General features: G+C 32.0%; 2 protein-coding genes across 2 annotated transcripts in view; both read right to left on the bottom strand.

The window, feature by feature from the left end:
* LOC139493011 (coiled-coil domain-containing protein 78-like) overlaps window positions 1–7923 on the bottom strand; it is a gene marked incomplete in the record, with an annotated part of 31252 nt that extends 23329 nt beyond the window's left edge. Inside the window, 5 exon segments of the mRNA XM_071281156.1 lie at window positions 1343–1486; window positions 1751–1914; window positions 2321–2541; window positions 2928–3056; window positions 7812–7923. Coding sequence (XP_071137257.1) covers window positions 1343–1486; window positions 1751–1914; window positions 2321–2541; window positions 2928–3040 — 642 coding nt within the window.
* Window positions 7924–11848: 3925 nt separating this feature from the next.
* LOC139488072 (fibropellin-3-like) lies at window positions 11849–25651 on the bottom strand. The gene is made up of 7 exons (XM_071273453.1): window positions 25326–25651; window positions 24607–24717; window positions 20080–20190; window positions 19501–19611; window positions 18031–18141; window positions 12342–12407; window positions 11849–11973 (listed from the first exon to the last, which is right to left on the bottom strand). The coding sequence occupies exons 1-7, from the start codon at window positions 25570–25572 to the stop codon at window positions 11849–11851; spliced, it is 882 nt and encodes a 293-aa protein (XP_071129554.1). The 5' UTR covers window positions 25573–25651.
* Window positions 25652–25979: the final 328 nt, after the last annotated feature.

Raw genomic sequence — 25979 nt, 5'->3', positions numbered from 1 at the left:
TAAAAACATATTTATAAAAGGATAAACAAATAACCCCTATTTTTAAATTGATTAAAACAAATTTATAATAAGCTAAAAAATACTGACCTAAATAAAAGATAAGAATTAACCCAAAAATCAAAACCCCCACTCGAACGACCACCCCACCTTTAGATTCATTCCTATGTATTCATGGATGTTTTACATTTCGTATCACAATATTTCAAATAAAGACTTTTCTGATTAGAAGAATTAAACTACTGTAAGAAATTTGAATGTGAGTGATCTCACAAAAGGACACCTGTATCACATTACAATTAATATAAGTTTAGTGAAGAAAATAAATTTGATTATCTCCCTTTCAACATGTATGCCTAAATAAAACAAGAACAACCGAAACCCAAGGGCACATCAAAATGTCTAAATATCTAATTTAAACTTTAAAGGTTTAATCTGGAACATATATGTCCCTGGTTTAACAAGTGAAACTGCTAGCTACTGCTCACTGATGATACAAGTGTTAGGTAAACAGGAAGTTGTCGAGTGATGAATCTGAAAACGCATCACACAGTATTGCAGACTTATATAAACCCTGAAACAAAATTTCAGAAATCCTTGTATTGTAGTTCCGGAGAAAAATGGGATTAAAAATATTCATGGGTCGGACGGACTGACGGATAGACTGACTGACAGACAGAGGTAAAATATTGTACCATTCCCTAAAAAAAGACCTTGTGACGAATTTAAAAGCGACCTTGAGACCTGAGAGGGTACCCTGTGGGAGCCTCATACCAATTTTTCTAAATAACATTGACTTTTTATTACTTATAATTCCCTTTAAACAGACCTTATTACAAACTTTAGCAAGTATTAAACTATGCAAATGTTTCAAAGTCAAAGAACCAAGAACCATGACTGAGGAGTTGGATCAGATTATTTCCATGGAAATGTGGTGTGCAAATGCTTATGCAACTGCATACCAAATATCATTGACTTACCAATACTCCAATAGTAATTCATCTAAATTTGACTTAGTCACAAAGTTATACATTATTGATCTTGCAGCATCTGTCATGAAAGTGAGACAAAAACTACATGATCTTTTGGTCAAATATTGGGCTATGGTTTTTAATACACAACAATTACACAAAACATAAGAACATTATCTTACAAAACTAATAATGTTCATTTTATATATTATATCCTTGAATATTTTAATTTGTGGTTCCCCTGTACCCATGAAGTCCATGAAAAATGGTATCAAACAAATATTAATGAATCCACAGTATATAGATTAAAGTGACAGCAGTAAAAAAAAACTTATTTCCTCAATACCTTGAATTCTAAATGACATAACACTTACCATAGAGAGGTCTATGTAAATAATGGTAGCAGAATTAGCTGATGCAGGTCCAAAGTCATTCATTTCCTGAGTCCTACGAGACATACCCTGACGGTACTTAGCATTGCCATCATTGGAATCCCTTAGTGGCACTTCACTTCCATTCTGTAACAGCAACAATTTATATAGTTATCTCTTTTTAAACAATAATTTTTAAAACATGGTTTTAATATTTTAATACAAATTTTTATTAAGAATATAAATAACTACATATACATCAAATTCTTTTTGTCAGTTTTTCAGCATAGATTAAACTTAAGAACATGCTTCAAACATTAAAATAAGACAAAAAGAAAAATTGTTAAATATTATTTTCATTTAAATCCATTTAGTAGTAAAGGAATGCATTAACAAATTAGAGTTATCTACCTTGACATACACTCCTCTATTTGCTGATTCTGCAAGATCACAATAAGAAGCACCTCCACCAGGAACTTGTAATAAATCCTTTACAAGTTCATTATAGACCTCATACATCTGTAGGGTAACAGTAGGATTCTGTCGTCTCACTCTGGTGTCCATCATATACTGATCTAAAAAACATACATACATTTTTTTGTACACAAGCTCCTGCATAAAAATGAAATACTTTCCACTGGACATTAAGCAAGCAGGAGTTAATCAATAGCTACATGTATATGCAGAACTTTGTAAAATAAGAGAAAACGAAAAAAAATTCAACATGTATATTATAATTCACCTATGAACTTGATTCATAATTCTAAAACTAAACTGTGACAAGTTATTGTCTGAAAAAACCTAAATGAACCAATTTCCATTTGGATAGGTAATTGGACATTAACTGTTTTAATTCAACCATTATTTTTGTACCTGACACCTGTCATGTTTAACTTCATTGTAACTATGTACATGGGGTAATACCCTATAGTTTGGAGGAGAGGTAAGTGTGATCTATATCTAAGTGTGACCTTGACTTACCATCCTGAAGTTTGGAGAAGAGGTAGTCCAAGACCATAGGTACAATGCCAGTCTTTGATGATCCTTCTCCTGTTAGAGTGTAGGATTTCCCTGATTCTGTCTCTCCTATCACCAGCAGACAAACATTAAATCTTGACATATGCATGTGAAGTAATGAGTCTTCAATAGTATTCTTAAAAATACCATAATTATCTGTGTCCTTTCTATGAAGTGTAGCAAAACTGAAAAAGGACATTTTAATATTGATCTTATGGTGCTATTTGGAAGTATTTTATTAATAAAAAAGAATGCTATGATATTCAGTACAAATCATAAATGTACATGTACGTCAAAAGATGTACAGTAAACCATTCTTTTTGTAAAACTGTTGAGTCATACAGCCAATTCCCAATCCAAAGGACTAGCTATAGCTAGTTGGTTCTGATTTCAAAGTTAAGAAATGTTCCTTCAAACTATGATAATTTACAGTTAAATATAAATGCAAATCAAATACCCATAACAGAGCTACATTTGTAAGTGTGAGATTAATATCTTTGAATAAAGAGTCTTCTTGATATTTTAACTTTATAAAACGGTTAAAATAATATCTTTGAATGAAAAAACTCACTTTATAAATGGTCCTTTACTTTGTGCGGCTACCCTGTGGCCTTCAATAACAAGGTTTTCAGGTCCTTCAGCTCTTATAGGTGGCCTAATGCGACCAATTACTTCCACATTCATCTTTACTTTTATTATCCTAAAAAAGTTCAAAATTAGAGAAGCTGAAGGCGGTTGAGAAAACAAAATCTAACATAAAACAGGGAAAATAAATGTCATCTATATCTAAATAAAACAGGAGAATATAAAATGTAAGAATAGAGATGTGAAAGCCCTGGTATTCATTTTTTTATAGAGGCAGTCATCAACAATGTTACAAACCAAGGCATTTAGCAGTCAAAAACTGATACACTCCAATAGATTTTTTTTAGCTGTATACACACATTCATGATACAGTACCAAAATGTATGTACCAGGCAGTATAACCTGCTAAAAAAGTTACTAATGTTTTGAAACAGCTTGTTATTCCACTAGAAAATAAACAGAATGGCATGAAGATTATACCATTGGTTTTCCTGTTTGAATGGTTTTACACTAGTAATTTTTTGGGGCCCTTTATAGCTTTCTGTTTGGTGTGAGCCAAAGCTCTGTGTTGAAGGCCAAACCTTGACCTATAAGGCTATAATGGTTAACTTTCATAAATTGTTACTTGGATGGAGAGTGGTCTCTTTAGCACTCATACTACATGTACATCTTCCTATATCTATGAACATTAAATGCACAATTTTATAATGTGTACTGTAGCAATTTATAATGGCAGTGTCTGCGCGTACCCGCATGTGGGTACGAATAGTCAAATTTGAAATATACTAAAGTAGGCATATCCATTGTCAGAGGCGGATTTAGGGGGGGGGGGAAGGGGCCAGGGCCCCCCTTTTTTTGAAAAAATTTGGTTGCTTATATAGGGAATCACTGAAGTGTGACTAGAGCGGGCCCCCACTTATGAAAATTTCTGGATCGGCCAGTGTTTGTATCAAGAACGGATCAGAACAGAAAAACTAGAAGTATTCGACATAAAAAAAAAGCTTGACCTGAGACTACTATAACACAATGTAGTCTCAGTCTTGACTAATGAATGAAACGTGGCAAATTCGATTTAAAACTACACTTTATAAAAACAAATACCTTGTATTAGGCCTTTTTCCTATCAAAGGAGTAGGGGCGATAAGGCCCTTATTTGGCCCAAAAATTACTGCAAATTTAAAAGGTATCATACATATTCTTAAATAACTGAAAACTTGACTAAGGTATAAGGTACTAAGAAAAACAAAACAAATTTGACATCGAAAAAGTTACCATGGCAACAAGTCATGACTTAATTTGCATATTATGTTAAATTTCGTGATTTTCCTTGTTTTTTCATCAAATTTTAAGTATATTTTAGATTGAAAAGTATGTGCGCACCCAAGAAACAACTTTATATTTGGTGAGATTATGCCAATAGTTATCATAAAGCTTCTGTTAAATTATGTTGTTGTTTCTTTGCTGCGCAGGATGTTTCCATAACAGAAATGAAGATTGAAAACTGCATAAATTCTGTATTTTTTCATCGTATTTGTGAAAACAGTACATATTGTGACGTAACTGTGACGTCATCAAATAAAAATCTTTATGTTTTCATTTATATTTCTTCACCCGATGCATTTGTAAACATTATGTGCCAATTTGAAATGGTTATCAAACATTTTATTTTCTTGGGACAAAACTAGGCCTTAATGCCCCTACTCCTTTGTTTGGAATTTTTGCCTCCGTGAATACATGAAAAATGTATTCTGTTAAACTTTAATTCCTCTTTATTTTTTGTGTTTCCAGTTCTTCATTTCTCTGCAGCTGCAACTGACCGCGAGTTTCTTTTATACAATTGTATAAAATTAATCTAATGTTCTTATTCATGATAACTATGAAATGTCTTCCCCACATGTACATGTATATCACTCTTTTCCATTTTGAGAATATTAATTAACTGAAAAAAACCTGTTCACTTACCTATATATAAATATTTATAAAACTTCTGAGTAGTTAAAATCAATTTATCCGATCGGATGGCATTTTATTATAAAACCGTATGTGGGTACGCGTAGCCTACGAACAGTAATTTTACTATTCGTACCCCCATGTGGGTACGCACAGACACTGCCATTTATAATACATTTTATGATGTAAGAGTAAAGATGTGACTATGTAGAGTTATATGGTATTTTAAAAAAATGCTGAAATTTTATTTATACCAGTTTTTTTAAAAGCCTTTGTACATGTGTCCACTGTTAATCATTCATATACATTTACCTAACAATTTAACAAGATAATAGATAGATATTTCAGTCAAAAATTAAAAAAAATAAAATGATTCTAATCTATCAAATTCTGATGGAATTATATGTAGAAAGCGGTCTCACTAATTAGGGACAACAAGAATTTTAGCGACAACAAGCGTCACCAAGCGACAACAAGAATTATTTTAGCGACAACAAGCGACAAGAAAATTTTTTTTTTAATTAAAATTAATTATTGAAATAAATATTAAAAGAATATGCAAAAGAAAATAATTTTAGCGACAAGAAAGTTAAAATTGATAGAAAAAAATGAAACATTATTTACATAATATTTTATCATCTATTATGAATAACAGCCAGTATTACGTTTAATTATTGTATTATGAGATTACTTTTCCTTGTGTTTTAGAACATATTATTTATCTTATAATTTGTTTTTTAAAAGAGGGGGGATAGGACCTTTATCGGGACTCCGGGATCGGGTGTTTTTAAGCTCGGGATTTCGGGATTGGCCCTTTTGGGATCCGGGAATTCTTTTTTCGAATTTCGGGACCTCGAGATTTCGTGTTTTTAAGCTCGGGATTTCGGGATCAGGACCCCTCCTACCCTCTTCCCTCATTGAAGATGAAAGGAAATTAATGACAATCTTGAGTTTTCAACAGGTGTTCATTATTTACAATGATTGTATATTCTGGCGCGTGTAATTGTATAGTCTGACGCGTGTACAAAGTTGAAGGTGTTAATTGGATGTTATTGTAGCAATAAAACAGGGGACACGCGACTCTTTAATCTCATTTGATGTTCCATATGTTTGCTTATCAAAATGGGACCACCATGTACAAAATGTATAAATATTATGTTAGATAGGAATGTACATATTACTATATAATGACTAAAAAAAAAAAAAAAAAAAAAATTTGGACCCCAAGGTAGAACCACGTCCTCATCGTGGGGTCTGGAAACACGCTTAAATAATAAAGATGGCAAAGCGTGGCTGAGAGTTCTATAAATAAAGCATCGAATTGACATAACAAGAGTACACTTTGAGCATAGTATTAAGCAAATGAATCAAAATATTATATTCCATTATGCCCGCTCCATATATATCTCCATTCGTTTATTCATACTTTGACTTTGATGAAAACAGATACATACATTATCTTATACATATTCTTCATATTTAAAAATAAAAAAAAGAAGCTCAATCTCTTTCTTCTTCACAAATGTTAAATTTCTTCATCTACCAATATACTAATATAAACTTCACAATCTCTTTCTTCCTCACAAATGTTTCATTTCTTTGTCTATCTATATAATAAAACATTTTAATTAGACATATCTGCTCGTATATTTAAAAAAAAAAACATTAAATACAAATTTCTTTATATCTAATAAAAAAAAATGTTTTCTTGTCGCTAAATAGTCTTCTTGTCGCTTGTTTTCGCTAAAATAATTCTTGTTGTTGCTTCTTGTCGCTTGTTGACACTTGTTGTCGCTTCTTGACGCTTGTTGTCACTAATTAGTGAGACTCGTAGAAAAAAACATTATATACATTTGTAAATGGAACTGAAACAATGTTTGTACTTCTTATCAAAGACATATAAAAGCAATCATTTTTTTCTTTGCAGATTACATCTCGAAACATGTAAGAAAGGTTTGAAGATAATTGTAGTGAAATAGCTTTTGAAATTCTTATTTTAAGATACAAATCTGTCACAACATGTATAATCAAGAAAGCAGGTGAAGTAGCTCATAAAACAAAATTGGTACTTACATAATGTTTTTTTTTTTTTATTATATTAACTATAAAGTTCTAATTATTGAGGGGGTGGGGGGGGGGGGTAGGAGGGGTCCTGATCCCGAAATCCCGGACTTAAAAACACCAGATCCCGAAATCCTGAGATTAAAAACACGAAATCCCAAGGTCCTGAAATTTGAAGAAAAAAAATTCCCGGTTCTCGAAAGGGTCTATCCCGAAATCCCGGGCTTAAAAACACCTGATCCCGGAATCCCGATAAAGGTCCTATCTCCCCTCAATTATTTGGTGAAAAATAACTGTACAGTTAATTTTCATATGAAACATTTTTGTCAAAGGGAGTAATCTTTATTTAAAGTCCAGTTGCAGATATACACAATAACGATGGGAGAACTCCTAGATTGGAGCTTTTGACAGATATGAACCATTCATCAACAACGGCAACATGAGTTATACTACATGTAAATTACTTGTTTTGGATACACATTTTATATTGTTATAATTTATAGTGCAAAAACTTCTCCAGAAACTTGTTTAGGATACACATTTTATATCATTTGTAGCTTGCAGAAACTTGTTTTGGATACACATTTTATATTAGTTTTAGAGCAAAAACTTCTCCAGTAACTGAATAGTAACAATTGTTTGCACTTTAGCAATATTTTTTTAAAATCATTATTAATATGCAAAAATAAAAAAAAGTATTTGTGAAGTTTTTGTGAATGGTTCCAACAGTCCAACATATGCACCTGTTGGAAAAGTTGAATGAAGTAAACTATCTTTTAAATATTACTGGATCATTTTAATCGTATCTTCGATTATTTGAATACAAAATATGTAATTGGCATAAGATATAAACTCTTACGTTCATTCATTTATCAATAACTTAGATAGACTGAACAGCAACAAAACTATTTCTTTTTCGACACTGTTGTTGTTTACCTTGGATTCCTACCTCCAACTGTAGAGAGTTCCCGTGCCGGATTTCTCTTCAAAATACACCACGTCGCAACTGAGTGTTAAAACACTTGACGGTTCGTGTACTAATATTCGCTGCAAGTCAAGTTTTGAAATATCATAAATGTAAACTTCAGTGGTGATTCTGTTTCTTTATTTAAACATCGTGTGCTTTATATACATAGTTTGAGAAATTGGTATTGAGGTTGTTTTTTTTTTACATCTGAAAATAGTAAATGAGGATGATTGAGTTGTCCCTCTTTGTACATGTACAATTTTATAATTAATCTTGATTCTATAAAACCCCATCCCTGAACTTGTTTGTCATATTGGAGTCTTCATTAAGCAGTCTTTAGAACTGAGGGGGTCAGACCCATGTCAGACCCATGTCAGACAAGCTCATGATTGTGTTTTATACATCATTTTGTAATTTGAACTCTTATATATGTTCTGTTATATTGTATTGCATTTCATTGTATTGTATTGCATTGTATTTACAATGTATAATTGTTTGTTTGTATTGCTTGACACTTATGGGTGTAATTTTGCAATAAAGATTATTAAAAAAACCACTTGCTGACATTCCTATTTTTATGAATTGACGAAGTTAACAGTTTGTTCTACAACCATTACAACCATTCTAACGACCCCTTACTTTCTTATTAGTTTACTGGTCTGTTTGTTTGTGATAAATCATGTAATGTCATTATGAATAAATGCATTGTAACCAATATGTCCCTCAATGAATACCTTGTTTGTTAACTATTATGTCTTACATTTCTCTAATTATCAATACAGTATAAACCAAGTCAACTTTATCTATTGGTAACAGTGAGAATGAGGTATTAGTAAATTAAACCAGAGACATGACATATGTAGTAGTGTCTGATTTTATAAGCACAAACAAGTGGAAATAAAATGGCTTAGTGGAGTAACCAAGCCAACAATTTTCCAACTTTAATGGTACTGCAGTCTAAATTATGACTTTTTTTGGAAAGAGAGATGTATCTTCCTTAATTTTTGTCTGGTCGTAGAATTGAAATAAGGTGCAGTTAAAAAAAAAAATAAGGTCAAAGGTTAGTGATTGAGTTTTTCACTATAATTGTCAATTTATTTCACAAGAGGTTATAAAAAGTCTCCAAATAAAATCTGAATTGTTACTAAACAAGAAATTTAAAATGAAGTAAACCGTGACACTTAATTTCATTCATCTTAATTTGAAAATTATTAAATCACCAAATGCACATTTTAAAGGGAATTCAGACTAGCAACAATAAGAAAATAGAAGATGTAACAACCGAACCTCACTTCATTTTTTTTTTACATCGCATGTACTTCTAAAGATATATTTCTGAATTTTACGGCTTATTAAAAAAAAAAAAAAAAATCGAAGTCTTTTTTTTGCTTTGATGTATATTTATTGGTATTCATAAATATTTCACAAGGTAATTAAATAAAATGAGTTTAATGACAGACTAAAGTTTCAGCGTATATTCTAGCTCTATTAACTTTTTAGGTTTTATGTGCATTTGCCTTACAAAAGCACACATGGACCATCAGAAAGAGTGGTTGTAAAGGGCATGACAACTTTCGAAAACCTGACATCAATCATCGTTTTCATCGTCGTCTTCTTCCAATATTGCTCGGTGAGTTAAATAGTTTCTACAACCACCAGACCTTGCAAGCAGTTTTCCCTTGCCCGTATCTATAATACTAAAATTACGAGGTCCAATTTGTCAGCCGTCATCACGTAAAAACGACGAATCACAGACTTCAACTTTATATATAACTAATATAGTACAAAGGTGTAGATTAAAAATTACACCACTCCAGGCCCTTTTGTTTTCCACGTAATTAATATTGCCAATAATTAAGAAGTTCCGGGTCGAGTCCGCTACCGATACCAATAGTATATTCACCTGTTACCTATTACCTTATCTGTACGTTCCGCATCTGACAGGCGCACCACCAAACGTTGTATTCAGGATTAATATGCTATATACACGGGTCATAACCACATGGTTGACACTACTAAATTGTCAAATTGTTACCTATTGTAGTATTTTAATCAGTAAGACTTTCTAAGATAACAATACGAATACTAAAAATCTGGACTAAAAATAAGGCGTATAGGTACAGTTTTCAATTTGTTAGTGGGCATGACGTAAAACAGCGAAGCTAAGAATTCAACTTTATTTATAACTTATATAGGACAATGCTGTTGATTAAAAAACACTTCATTCCAGGACCTTTTGTTTTCCAAATAATTAATATTATTGTTTCAGTTCGACGGGTTCAAACAGAAAGACTTGAAAGCAGAGAAAAACTGTGTATCTTATAATCGGCATGACTTTATCAGATGACAATACTAATACTAAAATAAGGCTTGCACATAGTTATATACTTTAATTCAGTCACGAACCCGTGATATCACGGGTGTGTTCTAGTACGTACAAACAAGGTCTTGAAGAAAATCTACTGACATAGGTCCCTCAAAGAAAACCGAGAGCCCACCGTTTTTACCCTCTTGCCAAGCAGAGTCTTTGGAAAGTATGATCAATAGTTTAGCAATATGACAGTTCATTCAAACTTGCATTTAAAGCATTGCACATGGAATGTGCTGTAAAAACGTGTTTTCACATGGGGGAATTGTCATAAGACTGGCATCCTTTGTGGCGACTAATTTCACCCATAGCTTGTTAAGATGATCCTGAAGATACCTGGACTTTCCCTTCGGATCATACAACGAGGCGATAAATGCACTTCCAATGTTAACGACGATTCCAGATCTCCCATTTGAAAACTTTTCGAAATAGGGTATGACCAGCCCATTTTTCAGCACTTCGGTGTTGACATTAATATCATTTATATGGTCATCTGTATAATTTACTGTTTGCAAAAGTATTAATTATTCGAAATGCTAAAGATGTTCTTATACCAGGCATATATTACTTTAGCCGTATTTGGCACAACTTTTGGGAATTTTGGTCCTCAATGCTCTTCAACTTTATCCTTGTTTGGCTTTCTAACTTTTTTCATCTGAGCGTAACTGATGAGCCTTATGTAGACGATACGCGCGTCTGGTGTATCAAATTATAAGCCTGGTACCTTTGATAAATATTATCATAACTTGGAAGATTGAAAGAAGAGCAAATTTCCTCTTCAAAGAGGTGAATTATATCAGATTTACAACATTTCCACATGGTACCATCAGCATGGACCAGAGCTGAAGGTATGGGACCAATAGGTAATGCTAATAACCCAACTACAGTCACATAATCACGAACATTAGAAAAGCGGGTTTATTCCTTGTCAGTCCTATGATGCCTCTAAAACCTTTGGAATCTTTAATAATAGTTTTCTCTGTAGCCATATCACTCCAGATACTATTTAAGGTTCCATGTTTATGTCTGATTGAAAAATCACCTGACATAAAGACAGATTTTACCGTTTCAGACAGATTCAACATTTCACATATGTAGGCTGGTGTTCACCTAGCATAGGTCGTCCGATTGGTAATGAAAAAGCATCGCAACATTGCAGCTACCATTTGCAAATGTAAAAGCCACAACCAGTTCCGTTCAGCCCTAATTTTCTGTAATAATATCTCAACTGCACAAAGAAACATATCCCAAAATGCGAAAGTTAGTGATAGTTTACAAGAGTGTATTCTGAATTCTTCAAACAATGGCATCAAATGTTTAGAATTAGAAAAAAACCTGTTCAATACCTTCAGTGCTTTTTGGTGATTCCGCAAATGAACTGTGACAGTCAAAGAACGCCTTCCATACATTTAGTTCAAGATTAATTAAACGATTTGGTCTTTACACCAATTGAAAAATGCTTTCAAATTAAACAAAAGAGCAATGAGAGCCTCATATACCAACAGTTAATCCTCGAACACGTCTGGCAAAGACCATTTTACATTTGGTCAACAACATACAATTAATTGTTAAATGTTTGCACATCATATTGTTGACCAGCACGTTTTGACATATCTAAACATTGTTTCATAGCTGTAAATACTATTGCCATCTCGCTAGGCTTGGCATCTATAACCGGAGCATAGGCTACAGAAGAAATTTCAGATTTAGCCTTTTGTAAGAACCGGTCCAAAATGGGACAATTTGTTCCGTGCTCTCTGCAGAAAATGGAATCGAATAAAAGTTTTGTCTCGAAAGAAGTCGCAGAAATACTAAAGACAGTACATATGAAACAAGACACACAATCTTCCCATAAACACCAGAATAACGAGGAGGTCCATACCGTTCTGTTGAATTGTCGAAAGGTAAACATGCCATAAGATAGGTATTCGAATCATTCAACGTTAAATATATTTCTAGTCCCCATTTAACCTTTATGGAACTTATGTGGGCGTTTGATAATTCGTTTTGATACTGAACTACAGCTCTAGCCATGAGTGAAATGCATTTTTTACCATCGATTGTCTCAGCAATTAAGTCAATATTTTCTACTTCCTCCTGTATAATACGACCACCTTTTTCTACATAGAGAAATACCATAAGGTACATAGGACATGTCTTAGATTCTGTCTATTTCCAAATTTGCTAAACTAGTCCGATATCTACGTACTTCAGAATAAGGTGCAAAAAAAAACAAAAAACCACGAGAGTTTGGATTTTCAATAAAAATGTTACAGCCAAGCTCATGGTGTAATTGTAATGCCAAAGCAAGTTGAAATGGGGTTAACAGGTTTATGTTTAAAGCAAGTATGCATTCTGTTATTGCCAGGACTTTTCGCAGTTTGTCGACAGGTAGTTTAGAAACATTACTACAATCTTTCAATGAGCATCAGAATAACGAGAAGGCCCATATCATATCAATTGAACTATAATGCAAAGTTAAAAATCCTCATTAAAGTAAATTCATAAGAAATACTGACTTGAAATGGCTTCGAAACTTTACAATAGGTAGTTTAAAACATTTTAATTCGGAAAATCATGAAACTATCAATGTAATGTAAATTTACAAATGTTGTAACCAGTTCGTTAAAATAATGCAGAGTGTGCTTTCGTTAAACTGAGTGAAAATAGACAAAATAAAGAAAAAAACTAAGGAATTCTAGTTTTACATTATGAATAAACAATTAAACTCTATATAAAATCAAAATCATATTTCAAAAGACAAAAAAAAAAAATTAACAAATTTCAATTTTTTCCCCATGTTGAAATTTGAAAAAAATCCAAATGTCTTTTTTTCTTTCCATAATATATAAAAAAAAACTGTACCGCAGAAAATGTCTACGACCGGGCAAAAACGTTAGCCTAAGGTATTGGCTTTGCAAATAAATCGTTTTCAAATTGAAGGTATGACGGTCCATTAAAGTCGTAAAATAAGCACCTTTTTCTTGATCTGTCACTCCACTAGTTGATTTGAGACAATTTGAACATAGCATACAACAGGTTTTACACAGAGTTTTCTGTTATTCCAAGGATGAAATGAAGTAAAATCACAAAAATACTAACCTCCGAGTAAAATTCGAAACAGATAGTCTCTACTAAAATGGTAAATACAAAAGCTGAAACACACAAAACGAATGGTTTACAACTGTCATATTCCTGACTTGGTACAGGGATTTTCTTATGTAGAAAATGGTGGACTAAACCTGGTTTTAAAGCTAGCTTAACCTCTCTTAGTGATTTGTATTGGAATATTCAAACATACAATAGTTAACAAGCACTTCTGCAGTTCCGTACTTTAATTTACGTTTTCAAGGTATCACAGATATTTACAAAAAATTCTAGTCGTTATAACTAAAAAATACTTACAACAGAGAGTGATTCCGCAAGAGTAAAACGAAAGATAAAAACTTAATTTGTTTATACATTTGTCTATACTTATTGACTTATACTAGAAATAAAATCAGTACTGTTCTACACTTGTTTCATAAAAAGAATGGCTAATATAGGTATAAATATCTTTTTTTTGCAAAGGATTAGTCATATAGTGTTAAATAAAATCCCCTTAAACTGACATTATCAAGATTCTTGACGTTTTGATTGTTACCATATTTCTAACGTTTTCTTACATTTGGGTTTTCATATGTTTCAATTACAAACTCAAATTCCTTTGAGAAACAACCGTGCTAATTTTCTTTCCAATCGCCACTACACAGTAGTTATGTACTGATGCACTGTAAAGCAAACATATATCAAACACACAGGCACTCGTCTCAAATCCCCCCCCCTTGTATACCTTTATAGGAAAAAAAATAATTCTGAGACGAGTACGTAGAAGCAACAACATTTAAGCAGTAGTTTTGACGTATATTCTATGTTTATTTTCTGGTTAATCGAAATTGAAAAGGTTCATATTGAAAAAAAACCTATTTGTTGTTGAATTATACGTTGCAATTAATAATTCTATCATGTAAACAAACCTTAGGCATGCTAATTATAATTTTTTTTAAAAACTTTTTGACAACTATCCGATTTTGCTTTTGTGCCACTTTTATCAACTTATAAACTTGTTTGTTTAAACCAATTTATATGAATCCACAGATTCGGAAAACAATTGCATACATTCAACATAATTGATAAGGAAGGCTAAGCACTAACAATTACACTAAACACTCAATTTACATAATTCATTTGAACTTTTGATAGATAATTATGTATAACGTTCCATCTTTGCTAGCCAATGCTTACAATCTAATACCATCCTCTCCTTGTCTAGCGAAGATGATAAATCATGAAAATGTTATATCAAACTGTATCATAAATTTTGGGAATAGAAATAAAGGCAACAGTAGTATACCGCTGTTCATAACTCATAAATCGATAGAAAAAACCCCCCAAAAAACATCAAATATATTGATTCACATAAATTGAACTGAATGAAATTCATGAAGAACAAGAATGTGTCCTCAGTACACGAATGCCCCACTCGCACTATCATTTTTTTATGTTTAGTGGATCGTGAAATTCGGGTAAAATCTCTAATTTGGCATTAAAATTAGAAAGATCATATCATAGGGAACATGTGTACCAAGTTTGAAGTCAATTGGACTTCAACTTCATCAAAAACTACCTTGACCAAAAACTTTAACCTGAAGCGGGACAGACGGACGAACGGTACGACGAACAGACGCACAGACCAGAAAACATAATGCCCCTCTACTATCGTAGGTGGGGCATACAAATGTAAACATGACTTCTAGAAATAATGAAATTAACATACCTGCAAATACTGTAACAGCTTTAATGCGCAAGGTAAGTAAGTCAGTTGAGCAGTAAATGAAATATAAGCACATATTCATACGGTATATTAATTTCCCGCTTGCGGGAAATTATAACTACATATTAGGTGAAGCTTTCGTGCAGTGCCGTGTGTTTGTGTGCAATGACCCTTTTTTGATATTGTATAGTGCTTTGTTTTGTTATATATTGTAGTACCGTGTATTTGATATTGTCCAGTGACGCAGTTACGTGCATTTGATATTGTACAATGCCACGTGTATTTGATATTGAGCAGGGACGAGCATTATATATTGTGCAGTGTCACGTATTTGAACTGTCGTAAGTCACAGTCAAACGTCATTATGAATATGATGAAACAACAATGGAAATGAATGAAATTACGTGATGACCAATAAACACATTTTAAGGGCATACGATACAGTTTTGAACCTGTATTTACAAGTTGATGAAAATTTGTATATAGGCTATTTTTTACCTGATTAAATCAAATATGTCATAAAAAATATACCTTCATGTGCTACTTTTTGAGTAAAATGAGGTCGAAATTCTGTATATTTGCTCAAAATTCAGATTTGTGTCCGCATTTTGTTTTTCGAAAGAACGACGTAACTTTTTTGCTTTAAAAGATAAACACAAATTGTTTTTTGTTAAATAATCGGTAATTTCTGTATTTTATAAGTATCATTGAAAATTATGTAATTTTTATTCCGAAATAACTCTATATTTATCAAATGTTCATGAATAGAGGAAGAAACGTCATTTTTTGCTGCATGTTTATCAAAATTAAAAAAATTGCGCTATTTACAGTTTTATAAAATTTGGGTCACATAATCTCCTTGCAAAATGAAACAAATTGCTGTTTTAAAAAATAGGGGTCCACGCACTCGTTTTCAAATTAAATCAGTTTGAATGATAAAAATCAGTCGAAAAATGCATCTTTTCCCGATATGTCATAGTTTGACGTCGCGAACATAACATTTTACGTTAGCAACGTCATTACCTTCCCTGTAACTGTATCGTATGCCCTTAAATATACATACATATTAGAAAAATGGCGACCTTACAACATTGACATACAAGAACAATGGTGACATATTCCGTCAAAGACATTATAAAAATTGGATAGTTAGAAATAAAAGGGATCATATATGAATAACAATATAATGATATAAAGTAGAACGTTTCATCAATTAACTAATATGTGGACAGATTTAATCAAAGCATTGTATGAAAGTATACCAGTACTTACCATTTTCGTATTTTATTATAAAAGTAATGTCAATATGATTAAACAAATATGTTAAAGACGATTGTTTTGTTATAGAGACTAATAATGCGATGACGTTAGTAAAATACTAATGTTAAAGACTGATTTTGTAACGTTTCAGAAAATAATATGGTCGTTTTTTTCGCGATTCAATTTTTATTTAAAAAAATATTAGCATCAAACTTTGAAAAAAAGCCATACCATTTACCTGTTTCACAGTTGTCTCTTGTGTATCCTTTTGTACAAGTACACACATATCCATTTATTTGGTCCTGACATATCCCATCTTATTAATACTAAATACACAGGAAATGACTATCTAGTAATTTATTCCAGCACATAAGTGCTGACTACTATACACAGTCGTTCATCGAATTGCATATCACGGCCTTTTAACTTTAAATATCAACCATGTCCCTGTTTCTCAATACTGAGAAATTTCACTTTGAAATTAGAAATCTTATCATTGAAATGTCCCTATCAGTCTTTCGTTGAAAACACACAAATACAATCTGATTCAAATATTTTAGATTTTCGTCATTCAATTGAAATGGTTAAATACTAGCTGCTCTCTACACAAAAAGTGAATTAAAAACAGAAAGAAATAAGGTATGATTGTAAATGAGACTACTCTGCACAAGTGAAAAACTGACAAAGAAATTAACACATATAGGTAAGAGTACGGCATTCAACAATGAGTAAAGTCCATACACAATCAGTTTAAATGCGATTACTAAATGCTACATATTGTGCCTCAACGCCGATACTTTACATTATCACATATTTTGTACTGATATGTACGTTTTTGCATGGCCAATAATAGACGGAAGTCAAGGTTGGTTATCAGCCCTCGGGGCCGATATCGATATCAGCCCTCGAAATCCATATCAAGCCCCCGAGTTTAACTTCCGGTAAACTGTCAATCAAAGACTATTTGTAAGCAAGTTGAACACAATGAAAAGAAATTTAGAAAGTTACGAATCTGCTGTAGAAGAAAAAAGTAGAAATCAACAGTGAAAATCACAAAAGTTCCCGTAAAATTTTGACGTCATAAAGAATTTATAAAATATATGACGCCACACTGGAATGAGTAGCGATATAGGATTCTTCTTAAGCATTTTTAACATTTGTAATGTAACATTTTAAAGTCGTTTAATATTTGCAATTCTTAGAATTAATATATTTATTGTTAATCATTTCTGAAACTTTTCACAAAACGTTGTTTACCTACTGTGATACGAACTTTTTTAAACTCGCAGTGATACATTTTTTATTTTATTTTCGTTAAATATCTTTTTGATTTTTGATGAAATATCAAACATAATTTGGTGTAAGCTATTTGTTTTCTCTTGCTTAAAAATATGTGATAAATAGATTATTACATGTCATTTTTCATATGGTCCCTGGTATCAGCCCACGACCCATATCAAGCCCTCGGGCTAAAGCCCTCTGGCTTGATATGGGAGTCTAGGGCTGATACCAGGGCAATATGCAAAATGCCATGTAATAATCTATAAATATCAATATGCAGAAATCCGTACAATTTGATATATGTTGTTTAGCTGGAAATTTAAGTTGACATATTTTGACCTAGATTGTAGTCTAATTGATGTTCTACGCGTACGACCGCAATCACTTACCTAGCTCACAGTCAGAGCCTGTGTATCCAGAATTACATGTGCAGGAATACCCATTGATATTATCTTGGCAAGTACCATGGTGACAAGGAGATGAACTGCATTCATTTATATCTAAAAAGAGAAACGTTATATATTTCTAACTTGACTTAGACATCTTTGTGAAATGATATCATTATTTCAGCGACAAAACTTTGTGTCAGTTTAATTGAGAGAAGTCTGATTGTGTTCTAAAATGTTAGTTCTACTATGGCATTTATAATATTTGTCATTGTTTCAAAAGTGTTGTTTTTGTCGCAATATATGAGAGTAACAGAATCAAGATGAGCGAAGGACTGTATGTTCTTTTTAAAAAAAAACCAACATTTGGCATAAAAACGACAAAAAAGTATTTGTCATTTCGTTATTGTCACCGCTATTTTTACCATATTAGAAAAAAAACAACACTCCGTCCTCAACACCAGAATAGATTAAGGAAACACTAACACAATGATGTTCATATCTCATCAATCAATAAGGAAAATAAGAAAAAAACCAAGGTAACCGACAAAATCTAAAGGGAATTGAATAAATCAAAACAATGACAAACGAAGTTGATGAGCAGCAAAACACAAATTTCAAAAGGTGTCAATGAATGAATGGGACTAAGACTAAATTTTATTCTACGGGTTAAAAGAATGTGGTGTCCGATATGATTAAACATCTGATTCTAACTTGACATCTGATTAATAGCTCGATAGTAATAAAAAAAATGGCGTACTAATACATCATTTCAGACAGTATCGTTGACTATACATACAACTCTCCGTAAAGTTTAAAATAAAAAAAAACTGAACTCCGAGGAAAATTAAAAACTGAAAGTCCATAATCAAATGGCAAAATCAAAAGCTCAAACACATCAAACGATCGGATAGCTGAACACATAATTTTACTATTTTCTTTATCTGTTTTGTTCACGCATCGTTGTAAATATAACGGAATTTGATGCAACTGTCATACAAGTGAGAGGTTTAGCGCTATACAACCAGGTTCAATCCACCATTTTCTACATTTGAAAATGCCTGTACCTGGTCAGGAATATGATAGTTGTTGTCTATTCGTTGTATGTGTTTTGTCATTTGATTTTGCCATTTGATTAGGGATTTTCCGATTGAATTTTCCTCGGAGTTCAGTATTTTTGTGATTATTTTTTTTTTGACAACAGTCATATTTCTGACTTAGAACTGTATGTAAAAATGGTGGATTAAATCTGGGTTTAAAGCTAGGCAAACCTCTCACTTGTATAATAGTCGCATCAAATTCCATCGCCTCATAAACGTTCTTATCACATATTTTTTACCTTAAATATCCCGGCCTTATCAACTTTGATATTTAATAGTACCAAAATGCTGCAATCCGTATTTTAAATCGAAGGTTTTATATTTGACTATAGTATGATGATGTAATTGAAATTCTAGGACATCAATGACTTACCCAGCTCACAGTCAGAACCTGTGTATCCAGAATTACATGTGCAGGAATACCCATTGATATTATTTTGGCAAGTACCCTGGTGACAAGGAGATGAACTGCATTCATTTATATCTAAAAAAATAAATTCATATGTGTAAATCGATTAAGACATATTTGATCTCTGTATGTATGAACGTTATTCTCTTTTGTCAGCGATAAAAAGTAAAATCACAAAAATCTGAACTCCGAGGAAAATTCAAAATTGAAAGTCCCTAATCAAATGGCAAAAATGATATTAAGTTAGTTAGAGAGAAATTCTTTTGGACTATTTTATGAGTTTTTAGATTCATTGAGAGTCATGCTTAACTGGAACAAGAAGAAGGAGAGGAGCATCGTGATATTCGTTGCACAAATCTTTACTTTTATGTATAATTACTACATACTAAAAGAAAAACAAATAAGAGGTTTTGCGTTCTTCAACGGTACACAAGTGTGATTATATTAAGGTACAAATTCTGTCCGGATGTTCGCAAGTTTTAAGATTCGTGTATTTCTAAAATATATCTGATACCATTCTTTAGTGACAATAGCAGATCTTACCAATTTTACAATTGATTCCTGTAAATCCGGCATGACAAGCACATGCATAACCATTTACTTGATCAGTACAGGACCCATGTTTACACGGAGAAGACATGCACTCATCAATATCTATCAACAGTAAAGATTCCTTATAGTGAAGTGACGAAGAAAACAATTTTCTAATTAAGACTACCTACATACTTCATTGCATTAATATAAATCATTTGAAAGCTTAACTCGTATACTTTTGGAATATATGTGTCATAATATGAAATCTAGGATACAAACATGCTTGAGTTTTAATTATATGGGGTTGACTTTTCTCATCTAGTCGTAGACCTAAATCTACACGGAGTCAGCTATGAGGGATGTATAAATACACAGTCAAGTAACGATAAAAATGGGGGACGTTAATTTCAATTACGCACGTTCTCTCGTAAAAGAACAAAAAATGGCTTTGTGAAAGAAAGACTAATTGTAACACGTGACCATCTTAATTTAAATGGAATTTACTATTTTCACTATGATTTCAAGCATATCCATGTTTACAAGGAGAGGAGGAACACTCAATTATATCTAAAATTAATGAAAAATAAGTTTTATTATGTATGAAATAGCCATTTGAATATAATAGAAAATTACTCTAATAGTTTTGCCATTTCATCAGGAACTTCTAGTTTTGAATTTTTCTTTGAGTTTGTTTGGTATTTTTGTTAGACATTTTATTGATATTAATATCAATTAAACCACCAATGTATCAAAGACGAAGTCAATATTCGAGTTAGTTCAAAGAAATGGATATTAATTGCTATATTTCTGACTTGTTACAGGCATTTTCTTATATAAAAAATGGTTGATTAAACCTGGAAGATAAACCTCTCACTTGTTTGACAGTCATATACATTTCCATTATATTGACAACGATGTGTGAAGAAAACAACAGACATAAGAGGTGAAATATCAAAATTAGTGGTACAGTAAATCACTATAAAAACAAACAAATATGTAATCCTTTAACGTAACTTCCTACTTTTTCTACTGTTAAATTTGTTTAATGGTCGTTTAAACATCCTATGTTAAATTTCCATGTTCTTAATATTCATGTTTTTAACATGCATATACAATTATCAATATCATTAAAAATTTGGAACACCAATAAGCATAATGTTTAGTTTCGAATTAATGTCGACAGAGGGCGAAGGAAATTTCATATTTTCAGAAGTAGTTTATTAAAAACAAAATTATTACAATTAATTCCTTCTACAATCATGTTTATTATATCGACAACTAAAAATTCCCGTCTCTTCTATTGACAGTCCAAATAGATTCCCAAACGATATGCAAAATGGCAATCTTCAATGCTCATATACGTCTTTAGTTAATTTTTTATTTTTTAAAATACGAATGTGTAGCTGCATAAAATATCAAACGGATCGCGCATACACTTGACAAATTTTTGACTGCACATTTGAAAACTATAGAAAACCGGTCACCTAATTGTTTAAGTCCATATCGTAAACTGAATTTAAACTGCATTTGTGTATTACAAGTAGAAATAACTTAAACGATAATCAGAACTTTCAAGTATATATTTTAGAGGCTTTTTCATTGAGTTGGCAGTTTTGTTCAATTCAAGAAATATATTTTATCGTAAATCATAAACATGAAGTGATGTAAAATATCTTAAGCTGTCCCTTCCGACAAAGTGAACCTAAAATATGTTCCAAACAGCAAAGTAGCTTTTTTATTTGCATCATGAAAAGAACTTTTTACTAGGTCCCGTTTAAACAGTACAATAAGCGTACGTCATACGAAACAAGATAATGTATGCTACTTATGCAATAGTAACACATTCGAAAAAAAGACACCAATAATGATCCCTTTTTGCAATTGGCTGTAGGTATAAACAGAAAAAAGAAAAACTACTGTTACATTTATCAAAAAGAGCGAAGATAACACTTCAATCATAAATGAATTTATACACTAGAAAAAAAGATGGAACAAAAAAGACAACGTCACTAGTTGCTAAGATAAATATTGTATCAGGTATTAGAGCTTATGTATTACTTCACATGCATTATATATTTAGCCACATGACCCCAACACAGTCTGGGGTTAAATAGGTGAATCAGAATAGTAGTGGCACATGTTTTCTTTTCTTTTTGAAGAGTATGCATGGTATATCTAATGATTGTAGGTTAAACTTGTCTACGGTAAAAAAAAAAATGGTTGTTAGAAAGGCGAAATTCTGATTAAATTAGGAAATAAAAAAATATTACTAAATATAAACTGACTTATCCTGGTCATAGTCACCTCCTGTATATCCATGATCACACGTAGGGAAATATCAATTGACAATGTCTTGGCAAGAGTCATTGCGACATAGGGATGAACTGCATTCATGTATATCTATATAATTTAACAGCATGTTTTAATCATTACTTTGGGTTAAGAGACTTTTTATCTATATACGTTTATTCTGTATTCAGTTCAAGTTGTTTTCAAGTGCAGTGATTGTCTGAAACGATCAAAAGGGCTTCTTGAATAAGTGTTTACGACGAATTTAATACTGGTCGCTGCCTGTTTAATCTTAATAATAAATTTAAATAAAAACACGATGTTGATTTATTTTCTTCATTCAAAACAGGCAGATGTGGCCCATTGTACGCAATTTTTAATTTTGATAAAGTCGATAATTTTATTTTACATAATAATAAAAACTCACCAAAGATACAACACTTATTAACTTAGTGCGCAATCCATCTATAACAAACATTAACATTGAGCTACCTCTTTACAAGGACAACCAAATACAGTTAAAGTTCCTACTATGTCCTGGTTTCAGAAGCTGCACTAAACACCTTACAACATTTATTTCATCTTCAAGCCATTTTTCTGCTAATAAAACGCGTATTCTTTTTAGTAGTACACTTGGTTCAATTAAAATCTAAATTGTTTAGATACGGCCGTCGAAAGTAAAGGAATATTTTGAGTGTCAAAAATCCGTTGGAAGTACTTGATAAATTGCATTTTCATATTGATGGTTTGTAATCTGTTCCAAGCTTTGATTTTCTACTCTCTGTACCGCGTTGCCTCATAATCCCAATAAGAATTTTTAAACAACCTTTTAAATGTCCTTTGAAAAGTCAGAATGCAAATAAACAAGTTCAAAATTGTTTACGTTTTATTTCAGTAACAACAAACGAAATAGCTTTAACAATTAGACCTTCTTTGATACGATAACTGAGCTTGAATTGTTTACTAAACCACACTATTGTTTGTTAAGAGATCCGTATATCGTCAATTTATCGGAATTCAAATAAGGACTTACCGTGCACCTCATATTGCGGACCTATTTCTATATTGCTATGAGATATAATTGATGATTAAAAGCAGCAAATTCCCATCGAAACAACATCAGATATAAAAAAAATAATAACACTATTGGATATTTGAATGATATGTACATTAAAGAAATGTATTCTACTGATCTTACTTTAAGTTAAGCTAATAATAACAATGCATACTGCCCATTCCTGAATCTTAATATCAAAATCTTTAACAGCACCAAAATTTACGATTTTTCTTTTTCTATTTTTAAAAATCCATTTGTAGCTGGTAATAGTACACAAAACACAACATAGAAAACTAAAGATGATTCTTCTAAAATATTAGCAAATTATGATTCCGAATTGGTTATATTTATTTTGATTTCATGAAATTGGAACTACCAACTTTGATCATAGATCCAACTGTAATCTTGGATATATAAGCATTAACCTTGGAATTATCAACATCAATGTCGGAAATTCAAAGTTTAATCTTCCGTCCCCCCATTTTTCCGACTTTCATTAATCGAGTGAATCTCAGAACTGAGAACATCGTGAATTTGGACTATTTACCGGATTTGTAATAACATGAGCAACACGACGGGTGCCAAATTGCTTAGCTTTGCTTTTTGTTATTGATTGATATTATAAACATCGATGCACATCCGCCTTTTCAGAAATAAGGCTTTTCAAAGATTTAATTTCTTTTAGTTTGAAGACAAAAGCTATGACTTTTTATATAGCCAAAACAAGCAGTTGATTGAAACCTATTTGATTTACCTAGGATTGTATTTATCAGGGAAAAAGTAAGCTCTATAGATAAATAAACATGCTCGTATGCCATTTGTAAATATTTATAAAGCTTTCACTTTTTTAATTCAATCAAGAGGATATTTTCTCATTAATCTGTATTTATCCATAGTTGACTGATGACGATTCAATGACCATTGCAAAGATATACCTTTACAGTCTAACATTAGCCTAATTTGGCAAAATCTTTCGGAATTGGGATCATCAATGCTCTTCATCTTCGTATTTCATTTTGCCTTTTTTTTACCTTTTATAATGCGAACGTCAATAATGAAACCCGCGTCTGGCGTACACAATTTTGATTCTACTATCTAGTATGTGTTTTTTTGCCACACCACTAAAGACTTAAGATACATATATCTGTCTTTGTACAAGTCCATATCTATGAAAAACAAAATCTACATACCAATATCACAATTAATTCCAGTAAATCCGGCATTACAGGCGCATGTATAGCCATTTACGTTATCTCGACAGGAACCATGTTTACATGGCGAGGACATGCATTCATCCAATTCTGAAAAAAACCCAGGATTCGACCTTTATTACATTTGTAAATGCATGATAAAGGTGCTCAGAGTGTCTATCTTTTATCTTTTAAATGATTCTCTTTCTTATATTTTCTGTATTCACATTCAGTACAGTTTGCATATAGTTATCAAAGGTACCAGGATTATAATTTAGTACACCAGACGCGCGTTTCGTCTACATAAGACTCATCAGTGACGCTCATATCAAAATATTTATAAAGCCAAACAGGTACAAAGTTAAAGAGCACTGTACACGTTTATTGACTGATTGGCAACTGCATGGCAGATTGCTGTATATATGTAGGAAAAGCTACTCTGTCGAAGCACCCTGTCTCGTTTCCTTATCAGGTCATTGTATTTGTATCATTTTGATCGCCTTAATTTCAGGCTTGGTCATTGGAATAGCAATTAAAAAGCGGTCTGGTAAAATTGATACATCTCCTATTACACAAAGCTTCATTTTACATACCGAAATATTTAAGATACATCATAAGGTATTTATTCACCGAAGGAACTACGAAAAGCTTAAAATAAGCACAAATTAACTCAAATAAGATACAAAGCGTTTCAACACGGTAAGAACATATTTGTTTACCTATTTCACAGCATTGACCACTATATCCCGGTTGGCAATGACAATTTCTTTTATTATCATAGGTACCATGGTCACATCTTTGTGCACAAGGCATTTCTTCTACTATATCTTTAACTGTCTTATTACACATCTTTAAACAATCGTTTCTATTCAAAGAAGTTTGCTTGTTTTGTACACAGCACATTAACGTTTCTCTTTGTCTAATTCCTTCACAAGGTTGAGCGCATTTTGTCCAAAGTAAATGCATTCCAAGATCGCAGAAATTAACCCCTGATCCACATTCATTAATACACCAAATAGAAGGGACGAAGAGGACAACAAATAACAAATAAAACATTTCAACACGCAGAAGCTTGTATCGTTTGTAAGAATTTCCACGATTAAAATCCGTTCTAAAAATCAATCAAAAATTGAAATTTATTACTTTCTATGTAAATTTAACTATACAAGTCCTGAAATTGTGGAATCAAATGATAGATTTTTAATCTTATCCAAACTATCAAACCCGTGGTTTTTATTCTAAGCCCCCATTTGTTAGTCAAGTGAACCATCAATTTCTGGCGGTACACACAGGTAAAGTAACCAAGATATGCTGTTGTGGTGTCTTGAAATTATCAAATCATTATTTATTTTTTAAAAGTCCTGATGAGGGCG

Source organism: Mytilus edulis, chromosome 1 (genome assembly GCF_963676685.1).
Source record: "Mytilus edulis chromosome 1, xbMytEdul2.2, whole genome shotgun sequence".
Lineage (NCBI taxonomy): Eukaryota > Metazoa > Mollusca > Bivalvia > Mytilida > Mytilidae > Mytilus > Mytilus edulis.
Note: the sequence above shows the minus strand (reverse complement) of the source record. Positions and strands in the feature narration are given on the sequence as shown.

What these genes read in the sequence shown, in the direction of transcription:
- LOC139488072 (XM_071273453.1), bottom strand. Translation starts at nt 25,572, where the DNA reads ATGCATTTACTTTGGACAAAATGCGCTCAACCTTGTGAAGGAATTAGA. An exon ending in TGGTCAATGCTGTGAAATAG is followed by an intron (nt 24,718 to 25,325) that starts GTAAACAAATAT and finishes GGTTTTTTTCAG; the next exon opens with AATTGGATGAATGCATGTCC. An exon ending in AGGCTCTGACTGTGAGCTAG is followed by an intron (nt 12,408 to 18,030) that starts GTAAGTGATTGC and finishes TTCTCTATGTAG; the next exon opens with AAAAAGGTGGTCGTATTATA.